The sequence below is a fragment of the Rhamphochromis longiceps genome, linkage group LG12 (genome assembly GCF_057381845.1).
Source record: "Rhamphochromis longiceps isolate RC_006_pf linkage group LG12, R_longiceps_female_GT1.1, whole genome shotgun sequence".
Classification (NCBI taxonomy): domain Eukaryota; kingdom Metazoa; phylum Chordata; class Actinopteri; order Cichliformes; family Cichlidae; genus Rhamphochromis; species Rhamphochromis longiceps.
Genome location: NC_140568.1, coordinates 29,144,550 through 29,156,879, shown reverse-complemented (window position 1 = coordinate 29,156,879; position 12,330 = coordinate 29,144,550). Strand labels below are relative to the sequence as shown.

Below are 12,330 nucleotides of genomic sequence, written 5' to 3'. Positions count from 1 at the left end.
TTTCATCACTGGATTTATCAATTTCACCATGCACAACTGAATTACTGAATGTGAAACCCATCATCACTTTATTAAGTAATGAATCATAATGATAATCTTTTTAAAGGCAACCCATGTAAAACCTTGTCTTAAATACTCCATTACAATGCAATATTTCACAGCCTTTGAAAGCTGCTTTTCATCAACAGGTCACACAACACATCTTTACCTTAATACAGCTGCTGCTTTCCTTTATTCTTTTTTTCCTTTGAAATCTTGGTTCATCACTAAATCATATGAATCTGACCGCAACAGTATCAACAAAGGTACTTACACGCTTAAGTATCTAATGAAGTCAGAGGCCAGTAGAGGAAATATATCTGAATAAATCACTAAAACAAACATTGCCACATATTCTTAACTTTACTGTGATCGCTGTTACTGATTACTGTTACTAATCAGCAAGAAAAATGATACAACTCTCCCTGTTTGCGGTCTTGTCACTGCACAGGAACCATTTTTGCTGTTAAACACTTGTGGGACGTTTACCAGAGTTGGGTACAATGAGGTGTCCTCCTTGGTTGTTGAAGGATCCATGAGCAGTACAGGAAGGATCTCGTGTTCGGGCCAAGCTCTGATTGCGAAGGTTCATGGTGTCACTGTTATCCAACAGGGACTGAGTTACCTATGTTGATAAAAGAACAGTAACAGTGATATTAACAAAACATTACAGTATTGTATATGACACATGCTATTCAAATTGGCCTGGCATTTATATACTATCTTCTAGTCTTACCAGCCACTCAAAGCACTTTATAGTACCAGCAACATTTACAGTGCTTTATCCTGTGCACTTTAAGTGTTTTGTTTATCTCATACCCAAGAGCTCAAGCTAACATGCGTGTCCTAGGCCTGTAGATGGAAACCAAAGCTCCCAGAGAAAACCCACAGCAGCACAGGAAGAAGATACACACTGTACACACTTACAAATCAGCAGAGCTACATTCACATTTGAAAACACTACTTTTTGAAAGCTCTGTTACACGTCTTTTAAACAAGAAGAACATGAATAGATGCGTGACTCTTTCTGCAAACAATGTTAGAGTAACCATGTAATAAGTATCTTTTTTTAATAGACCTTTTATGTGGGCAGGCATTGTCCACCGTTATGCATAAAAGCAATATGCAAAAGCTTAAAGCGATAAGGGTGAATGAGGTTCAAAAATGCATAAGGAGAAAAAGAATGCAATGCGGTTTAAAGGATTGAATTCCTCTGAAAGACTTCGCGTCGGATCACATTAAATATGTAGCCTAAAGCAAAAACAAAACAAAGAAAAAGCAAAAGCAAAAGCAAAAATCTCATGAAAGTCCAGAGAAGTTTCACTGTGTCAATCTCATTTTTATTTTTGTCAGGACAAGAATTACAATGGAACTGTAATCGGTCCCTTTTCTTCTAAAATTTGACTTTATTGATCAATTATGCTTTTTACTTGCATAAGTTCCTTTTCTGTTCATTATGATGCCACAGGTAAGACCTCCATCTGCCTGGGGACGGGGGTGATGCATGATCACCTCAGGGTGAAATGTAAATGAAGGATTTGATATTCACTGTTTTACTCCAGCATCACACAAAGTTGAGAAGAACTAACGTCGCTAAACTAAGGATGAACACATCAGACTATAAACAAAGAAAATAAATAATAAAAAAATCCACAAATTACCTTGGCAAGGTCAGTCATTAGACACAGCATGTGATCAATTATAAAAAAACAAAAAAAAAAGAAACAGATAAAATCATCAAAAGGTGGCAACTGATCTGTAGAGTTCAAAGATGGAGAGTTCAGCCCTCGTACTGCCTGAGGACAGGTGCTGTGATGAAACTGAGCGGTTTCATCTGTATTTGTGACAACTGACTCTAGTATGCATGCCATGTATTTGACAGAGCAGGGAGGGAAAGTGGGGCACTTAGCCGCATGTATACTAATGGTGTGTAGTGTCTTCATGTGACTGGGAAGACATGCGCAGCTGTGCTGTGCTGTAGAATCTCTCACACTGCTCTTGCAGATTAAATACAGACAGGAGGAAATAGCCTACTGTGATCACACAAAATGCTTTCAAGCAGAAAAAAAGATACAAGCTCTAGGATATTAGTGTTGGGCAACACTACCTTAGGAGACAATTTAGACGTAAAGTCTCCTCCGAGGTCATCCTGAGGTGTGACCAGTCCAGAAGAGTTGTACACTTTGATCTTCAAGTTGGGAAGAGGATCCAGGAGAGGAGAGTTGGTCATTGGAATTTTGTCTGAAACATCATGAAGAGCATAGACTGGACCCCGATACATGGCAGCTGCATTTGTTAAGTCTGGCGGAGCAGTCAGTAAATCAGCTAGAGGGGTAAAATTGACACAAGAAGAGAGACAGAAGCACGAGAGAATTTACAACATGATATCAGAGCAGTTCAGGGAAAAGACAGACCAGATAAAGTAAATCTATGGTGTTGTATAGTGCAGTGTGTGTGTGTGTGTGTGTGTGTGCGTGCGTGCGTGAAGCTGGGGACAGATGTGTAGAAGTTGTAGCAAGATCAGTGAGAAGGAAAAAGGGGGAGGCAGAAGAGTCAGTCAAGGCTGCTGATAAGCTATCAGTGTCTGGGATAATACATTGCTGTACACGGGGGCATGACCTGGCTGCATGAAGGACTAGTCATGGCTGCTGAACAGAGAGACAGAGAGAGCAAGAGACTTCTACTTCACCTCAAAAAACACTCAAATCTCCAGGAGTTAAACATGTGTATTATCAAAACTATCTCACAACACAACAGTTCAGTTTCAAGCTGTGCTATAAGCTCTTAAAACTCTCATCAGAGTCTACTTTCTTCCAAACCGAAATAACATTAGTGCGTACAGAGTGACATTCAACTTGTGTTAATACTCATCCATGTATCTATTTTCCACTATTTGGAATAGGTATAATACATAATATACATTTATGTGATGATACACTATATGAACAATTTTTTATGACATTATTAAAATCATCAGACTATGTTACTTTTGAAAATACACTGAATGCTGTCATTTCAATCATAATTCAGGCCAAAGGCACTTTGATCTTTAAATAACATTCAGAGCCTCTCATTTGTTTTTCATGTCATTAGTCATCACACGCTTCTGATTTACTACATCTTTCATTGTAGATGTAGTAAGTTACAAAGTCTCCCATAAACAAAGTAACTGTTTAACACACTATATTTAAAAAAATTAGAAGTCTGTCACTTCTAATCAGTAAAATTCAAATGAATAAAAAAAAAACCCTATCCTTTGACTTGTATAGTTTGATCTGAGGCTGCAAAACGTGTTAGAGTCTTTGTATATCCTGAAGTTTTTACCCTGCTCTTTCTTAAGCTGGCACAGCTGACGTATGCTAATGGAGGAATCTTGACTCTTTTGATGTATTGCAAGCAAACAAGCAGCCCACTTACACACAGAAGCACTGTCATAAACAAAACACTAGTGCATTGTCACAGGTTGGTACTACAAAAGCACTCGCACATGCAAATGTGCCTTGTGTACCAACAACACGAACACTATAAAGCACATACTGATACACACACCATAAACATGTGCCACATGCACTATACATGGGAAGGATAGGTAAGGCTCTCCTGTTGATTTCCTGTTGTGCTTATTGTGAAAAGGTTCATGCACACTACATCAATACTGTATGGTAATAAAAGTGCATGAGACACTGAATTATAGCTATAACCACCACAGCAACAGCAGGTTCACGCATGGCTTCTTTAGGATCCATACAGTACTGACCTATTGTTTTTTAATCATAAAATAAATAGTTAAGTAATTACAAATGCTTTGATATCACTCACAGTAACAGCAATGTTTTGTCTGCTAGAATGTTAGCCTCAGTGCTTTTAGATAGTTCTGCTGACGGACATTTACTTAAACTTCATCAAAGCCATTCAAGTGAATGTGCTTCGAGCAGCCCTGTAACAGTTCTGTAGAACCATCTTGCTATAACCACGTTAGAAGCACAGAAGCTACCCTAAGGGCAGAAGCACAACAGAGCTTACTTCTACACAAACCCCTCTCAGAAAATTCTGCAAATATTCAAGATTTAATTGGGACTGAGATCACAAGAAGACCAGTTACCTATTAAGGAACAAATCCCGATTATTTTTTTGGGCTCAGACTCTGAAAACCTGTTGTTCTCTCTAAGAGTCCATCCATTCTAATTTTAAATTTCCTTCATTGTCACCCCCCACCACCACCACTAACATGTATGCACGAACACACGCGCACACACACACACACACATCTGTTGCCTATCACTCTCTTCCTTTCTCTATCACCAGGCTGTTTACCCTTAAAGCCAGCGGGTATTCCTGCCAAATCATCCCTGCTGAAATTTAATTAACAACTAACAGAAAGCCAGAGAGAGAGAGCGAGAGAGAGAGAGAGTCAGAGAGAGAGAGAGAAACACGCTGGGACATAATTCTTCATTAATTGTAATCGGAAATGGTCCCTCAACACAGAGTGACATGCATCCTAATGTTTTACTGATAAAATGTCACACTATCTCTACACATAGGAACAAGTTTACTCCTCTCCTGTCCACACACACATGCGCAGTCATGCACAACCATTTTAGCTCACTGTTAACCAGTTAGCACTGCACACCCTCATCATGCACACTATGGTTTCAATGTTAATGTTCGGCCACAAATGAACACACCGTTAAAGAACACCCTGAAATATTTGCAAATGTAACCCTTTTCAAAAATGCTTTTCATATGGAGACCATAAAGTGCAGCTGACTATGATGAAAACAGACTGAGCGTTTGCTTAGTTTCTTTTAGAGTGTGTCATTCAAAGTTGTGGAAATGTATGAATACATGTTTGGCTGTAGGATCTACTCGCTTCACGTAGGCGAACTTTTACTGCGTTTGTGCAGGTCTGTGTTAAGAGATTTTAAATCAAGGTGTTTATGTCATTTCTTTCTACAAGAATAATCCGACCTAATGGCATCTTTGGACTGACACCTGATTAATACAAATTCCCTTCCTCTTCCTGGCTTTTCCAGTAAGCTTTTAACTCTGTGGACGTGTGCAGAGAGGAAGAAATGACAATACAGACAGCAGACAGTGAAATATAGCTCCATTTTAAAAGGAAGATAAACATGAGGGAGTGTCTGTTGTGGCTGGAGTCACATAGCTATGGGAAGACAGAGACATGGAGACTGGGATGAAGGGAGGAGGATGCTGATAAACAGGAAATATGATTGAACTGAATGTGCAGATATGAAGGTCGAGGGGGAAAAAGTGAAGAGCAGAATGAGAGTGACAGAGAGAGACTCTTTGATGGAGGAGAGCAGTGTCAGGTGTAAAGAGATTAATCCAAACCATCAGAGGAAGCAGAGAAATGAAACAAAATGATACTAGTGTCAAAGCTCTAAAGTGGATGGGACACACAACAATATTTCAATTGACAAATGGTCATATCTGTTGTTTTCTATCAGTCTCTCTGTGTATTTATCTCTCTATTGTATCAATCATTGGCTATAGTGATACTCTAGGACAACTTCTAGTGCTCTCTTTGAGAGAGCACAAGGTAGGCAGACCCTTGCTGTCAAGTTCCTACTTAACAGCAATTATCCGACTAGCCTGAGTAGCCTTCAGAATCGGTTTAAAGTGAGCATAGCAGGGATATTTTGAAGTAAGGTTGTATGTAGTCTGACTGAAACAGGATTTTGGAGCAACCAAGATAGATTTTTCCTCTTTATCCTGCCAAACAGACAGCTCTGTCTGGAGAGGAACTAAAGTTCTCTTCAAAGCCACCAGCCTTCTTTGACAAAATCTGTAGCTTTACATAGAAAAACTTTTTGTTTTGACATTGAGGGTGTGCTGATTGCCATCTATAAGGGTAATACAGTGAATATAAATAAGTAAATCACATAAGTCAACTTGAAAGAGTTCCAGCTGACCCTGATTCTGTCTCCAACCATTGTAGTGTTTCTGTTTTGCTGTCATACCAATATTGATGGACCATTGAGGCAGCTGCACAGGCTAAATAATTTCACTGCATTTAAATACCACTTCAAGGTGGTTTATAAAGAAAATGATTGAACTTGCTGTACTGTCTTTATTGTAATACATTTTTTTCTTTAGAAAGACACCATTGCGTTGGAGAAGAAGAACAAAATTGCTTTTAAACTTGTGTTGGATGCATATAAATATATATAGATAGATATACTGTAAACATTCTGTATAGAGTTTCTGTATTTCCCCTCAGAATCAAATGTCAAACGCTCATTACCTGATCTGGCTGTCTTGATATTAACAGACTGGAAGCCTCCATTTAGTGCCGATGTGTCAATGATGTCAGAGTCAAAGTCGCGGTGCGTCTTGCGATAGACAAAGAGCGCCACGATGACGGAGATGACCAGGCACATAATCACTGCGATCACTATCCCCACATAGAGCGCCACATCATCTGTGCTCGGGGCAGCTGGAGGGGGACGAGAGAGAAGAAGACCATGTTAGACACGTACTGATGAATCAAGACCCATTCATACTTTAAATACCTTCTTAGGAGAAACTGTACATCAGAAATGTAAGTGGCTATAAACAACTTAGATAATACTTGTGGGGCAGTAGGGTGCTAACAGGGAATAAAATACTTTTATGAGTCTGTCATTCGTAATTTGTGTTTGACAGTTTCACTTTTACCTCATACTTCAATTCAGACTCAAAGGACAAGTACTATGGGTTTCATTTCAACTGAACCTTTCAAACAGCCCTCCAGCTCGTGTAATATAATAATTTGTCTACACAGACAAAGACACCTTTCATTAAAAAAAAAAGAAAATTACCAACTCTTGAAACTTAATAAGGCTGTTAATTATTTTACAGGGGGGTCCTAACAGCCATTTTCAGTTGTACTCTGGCTGGAACAATGGTTAAACTGTCATTCATGAGGCACATCTTGAAGCAGAAGATGGATCTAAATTTTTAACTGATGGTTGATGCAGATGGTAAAAGGTATGTGACACACTTAAGAGGAGAAGAAATGAGAAAAGGATGAAAGGAAACGAGATCGCTGGGGATGAAGATGAGGATGTAATTGGAAGGAAAGGCAATCTGTGGACAGAACACACATATGGAGAGTGCAAGTGAATAGAAATGAACTGAAAGGAGAGTAAGAGGTTGGCTGATAAAGTCAAAGGAGAGCGAAGAGAGAAGACAGTGAAATGGCGAGGAAAGGAAAGAAGCAGAGGAGAGGAGATAACAGCAAAGCAGGCAAAGGAAGTAGGAATGCACTTGAACTTCAAAGCAGCAAAACAAACAAGCCTACATATTTAATATGAAAGTGCCTGAGAAACTCTTAGTGTACTCTCACTGTTAAAGAACTGCTCATAATCATGTCCTGTGTAGCGGGTGGGAGGGGATTTGTCTGCAGCTATTAAGAAGACTGAAAAGTATAGGAATCCTGCTTTTAATCCACCCTTAAAGTTGAGAGGCAGATAACAGGCTTTTAGCTACAAACAGCCTGAGTCATTTGCTAAAGGATTTGCTGTTGTCGCATCAGAACAAGTTCATAAAGCACGAACTTGATTATGCATGAAAGAATGTGGCACACAAACATTCACGCTTACACATGCTAACACACGATGCACATATTCACAGAGGAGAGGTCATCTGTGACGCTGCTGGTTACTCACTTGCCACTTGAGGGAGCTATGAGCCACTTTTAGTGTCCCTCGAGAACCGAACACGAGGGTCAGGCTTTCCCCCTTTTTTAAAAGTTAAGTTCGAGAGAGATGTGAACAAGGTCTCTCTGGGCACTTTGTTCATTACAAAAAAATGATTCTGACCTTTTTGGCAAACACCACAATGTTGACCATCCCACTAGAAGCAGTGTAATGCTTTTGATCATTTTTAAAACAAAATATTTCACAACAGAACGTAGAGACGTTCACTTTGCCTCACATAACAGTAAACTGCATCATTAGGTGTGAGCCTATAGCGTGAATATGTCACTTGTAGCTATTTTTCCTTCTCCTGCCATTTATAGAGAACACAACGAATCAGTTAACAGAGACAACCTTCTGCAGATCAGTCAATATTGCCGTGGACTAAAGCATCGTTCCTGCCTCCACACGAACGGTCTCACTGACTGAATGCCGCTGTCTAGATCGACTTCGGAAAGACCGCGCCTCGTGTGTCACACAAGCCACACTGTGGCAGAGGGGAAAAAAATCATTCCTATAATTTGCGTTTACAACCTCCGATCTGTGTTTAACGACAAGATTTACAGCACTGTGGCTGTTTGCTATAGCTGCCAAATATCTGCTCTTCAGATTTAGCACAGACGCAGAGCACCACCTTTAAATCTTCAAAGTCTACCTCAAATAGGCTTTGTGACATGCAGTTACCAGTTTTCATTCTGATGTTGCCTGTCGAAAATTCCCCGATGCCCCAACTTCCTTGCTGTGTAAAGATGCCCTGTTATCAAGGTCCTTGCAATTGCCAAAGGGGAATAGAATTGGATAATCCTCTTAAGTACCAATTCCCTGATCTTAATTATGATCATCATCATCCCCATCTATTAAAAGAAACTTTATCTTGTGTCTACTTTAAGTTGAAGGTCTAGAACTTCACAGCACATGCAAAGTCAGAAAGCCTCAAGAAGCATCACTTCTCAGCTCACTTATCCCAGTCTCCTACAGTGGTTTGGAACACTTTAACTAGGCTATAGCCCTGTTCTCAAAATATAAATGTATGTTTGAGTGCATCTGTGTGTTTGTGTGTATGCACTGACTGTAACTTGTTTTATCTCAGTGGACTTAAAAGCCTTTCTTCACTCTCTATCAGTTTATATCCCGTCCCCTTTACATCTTTCGCTCCCTCAGTAACTCACACCTCTCTCTGACTCCCTCTGTTTCCATCTGTTTGATTTGTAGATGAATGAAACAACATGTCCCATTAGAGCTTCCACCTGCCTGAGTAACCTACATACAACTGCTTGATACCAAATGGTTTTTTTTTTATTCGTTCCCTTTTTTGTCCTAGATTTGTCTTTTTATTTCTACTTACACATAACCATCACAATATGACAAACTTGCACTTATAAATGGTGCTTAGTGAGACTCATACAAAGACGACCGTTTTTAAAGTAAATGAACAGAACTGATTCCAAAGTTGTCACTTATTTCATAGACTATTCAAAACCCCAGTGTGTCTTTTTTTTTTTTTATGAAAAAAGACATTTAAAAGAGTGAAAATACACCTTTATCAAAAATGAGACCTTTTTAAAAATTTGAGCTAAGTAATAAAATACATATTGTGTCCCATGTTCTCTCCCAGTGACAATGACAATTTTAGAAATGTGAAAAAAAGCACTAATGCACAGTATCTTTTCTTGGGCACTCAAGTTGTCTAAGCTCTCTGTATGCATCTCTTTCTTTAGTCTTTCATTTTCATTGTGCTTTCACATAAAACACAAAGTGCTGCTTGGGCTGAAAACTGCCTTTTCTGTAATTCTGATGCTCTTTTGTTGTCTGACTAACTGCATAATAGGCCACACTTTTCTGACATGATTGTGACTAAAAAAAGGAACTGAACAGAGTGCAGTCTGACTAAGGACTGATAGATGCACACCGATATTCACTTTTATGGGTCACAGTGAATGGATAGACAGATACGCACAAACGGACATGTCTATTTCCTGCACCTTTTCTCCCTTACCTGATACCCCCTCCCCTGCACCTGACAAGCAGTTTCATGTTCAACACAATCACCAGCACGGCTAGCTAAATTGGATTTAGATTAAAAATATGTACCTTTCAACAAAAAGACCTGAAATGACTTAAATAATGACTAAATCACCTGGGAAGGAAGACAAACATTTAAACACCTCATCTGTGATGTTCCGGCAAGTGCTACCTGACAGCCTCTCTATAGAAGACAGAATCTTCTAAAGGTCAGGAGACACACACATGCACACACTAATAATAATATATAGGCCACACACACGCACACACAACAGATATACATGCAAGTGGTTAAAGATTTGACAGTGGTGTGGGAATGCTTGGTTTGTACAAATTTAGGAGGCATTAGTGTGCTCATACAGTTGAATTGTGGAGACATAACTCCCATTTGGGGTCTAAAAGTGTCATTTTGCAAATGTATTTCCAATTGGTAATGCTTTGGTGGACCTCGGTATTTGATTCTGATGTTAGATTTTATTAAAGAATGGCACAAAATGTAAAATATTTTACTCTTATGTAGTTGTTTTGCACAATAGTTATACCTTAAATTGTACATGTTTGTTTTGTGCTCACAGTATGTGTGTAATGTCAAATGCGGCTTAGCTGCAAAGCCAAGGTGATTTTGCCAACGTTGCTTTTTTGTTTTGGGAGCAAGATTTGAGCGACTCATTGCATCATAGCTGCTGCAGCTGAACTGACTTTATCTCTGAGGATTTAGTGACATGTAGTGTGGAACCAAATGCATCAGCCAGTGTTGGCACTGTACACTACACGTGCTTACATGTGAACAAACCTGAAGACCCAGGAATTTGGAGCAATTATACACACACTCAGTTTTACATGCAGTCGATAACACACATGGGCTAGCGGAACGAAGCCCCGGTCCACCATCACTCAGCAGGGATCACTGTCTATCAATTGGCCCAGCTTTTTGTCATTCTCGGAGTCTGTCCAATCTGCCACAGCGAGGATTTAAAGAAGGGGGAAACAAGGATAACTCAGATTAAGTCATCTCTATCTTTTCTGTGATCTGCATCCAAAGCAGAACTGTGGACAATCACTACTTGAAACTCATTCAACTGCCTTTTTGATCTTGCTTGGCACAAACATGCGGACACCAACACCAACTCCTGGCAGATGCATCTGTTCTAAGTAACTGTCAGGGGTGATTGAAAGGGGGGGTGAGAGAGAGTGAGCAGTCATTTCTAAATGTGTCTGTGCTTCAAGAATGGTTGGGGAAAAAAACTTAATGGTTAAAAGTGTCAAGAAATAAAATATGGAATCACTTGAAAGGCAATAAAGCCAGAAGGTGTAATTCTATGACTACAACAAAGTTTGCAAGGAAAGTCATTAGAGCTCATGCATTCTTTAACCCTGTAACACAGTGTAATTGCTGATATTTAATGAAGTGTAACTGAATGGGACATTATGACCTCTCTCAGTGTATCCTGGCCACAGTTATGAATAATAAAATACTACCAATCTCTCTTTTCACACGATGGCTAAATCACATTTTCACAAAACAAACAAGGTACAATACAAATGCATAATGAAGCCGTTCAAATTATAATAATTTTGCTGACATTTGCTTTTTGAGCTTTTCAGCCTCTATTTATGAACCACCCTGAGATAAGAGCTGATCAGCCATCAGCTGTCCTCCCTTGTGAAGCTGTCAACAGTGAATGCAATGCAACCATAAGGAATGACAAGGGATTTCATTGTGAAACCTATCATAGGTGTGACTGACGGATGTTGTTAAGGTAAATCTACTCTGTAAGTTATTAAACCATGGCTTCTTGGTATAGTGGTTTATGTATTCACCTAACAAGGAAAAAAGCCCAGGTTTCACCAAGGAGGAGTCTGAGATTCTTTTGGAGTTGCATCAGGAAGGGCGACCAGCGTAAAAATCAGCCAAATTAAACAGAGTAGAGCTACCTGTTGTGGTGACACCCTGTTAATAAGAGAGCAGAGAAAAGCAGCTTTATTGGGACTGGATTTCTAATCAGAGAAAAATGGCTGAGAAGGATGTTTTGAAAAGAGAAATGTCAGCACCTGTTCATAATTATTTAGTCTCTTATTTGGCTTGGATGCTATGGCAAGTTAAAATAACTATGAAGGGGAAACTAAAATGATAATAACCCAAAAAAAGAATAAAAAAGAAAACAAAAAAGAAATTACTCATATACTGTGGGCAATAGGACACATCAGTATCAGCACAACTATACTTATGAAATATAAACTGGATTAAAAAAAACTGTCAAAAATTAAATTAAATGATCAAGCTGCAACTGGAATGACCCATATGGAAAAGATATATATAAATCTTATAAAGTTTGTATCTGTCTTATGTGAAACTTGTATGAAAAGCATATAACAGTGAAAACAGATATAAGAGCCCATGAAAAATTATATAATGAAACTTGTATGTTTTGGATACTTACTAAAACAATGTATGAAAGTAATGAGAAAGTGGCTACTTTCATGAGTAAATCATGTAATCCTTATATGATTTACTCATGAAAGTGGCCACTTTCATGAGTAATCACATATAAGTTTTTACTATTTCTTT

General features: G+C 38.9%; 1 protein-coding gene across 2 annotated transcripts in view; it reads right to left on the bottom strand.

Moving 5' to 3' along the window:
• unc5ca (unc-5 netrin receptor Ca) overlaps positions 1-12,330 on the bottom strand; it is a 187,328-nt gene that overhangs the window by 13,828 nt on the left and 161,170 nt on the right. For both annotated transcript variants that reach the window (XM_085425666.1, XM_085425667.1), the window contains 3 exons: positions 6,305-6,496; positions 2,147-2,364; positions 529-664 (listed from right to left, as the gene is read on the bottom strand). In XM_085425666.1, the coding sequence (XP_085281792.1) occupies positions 529-664; positions 2,147-2,364; positions 6,305-6,496 (546 nt within the window). The remainder of the gene's footprint in view (positions 1-528; positions 665-2,146; positions 2,365-6,304; positions 6,497-12,330) is intronic.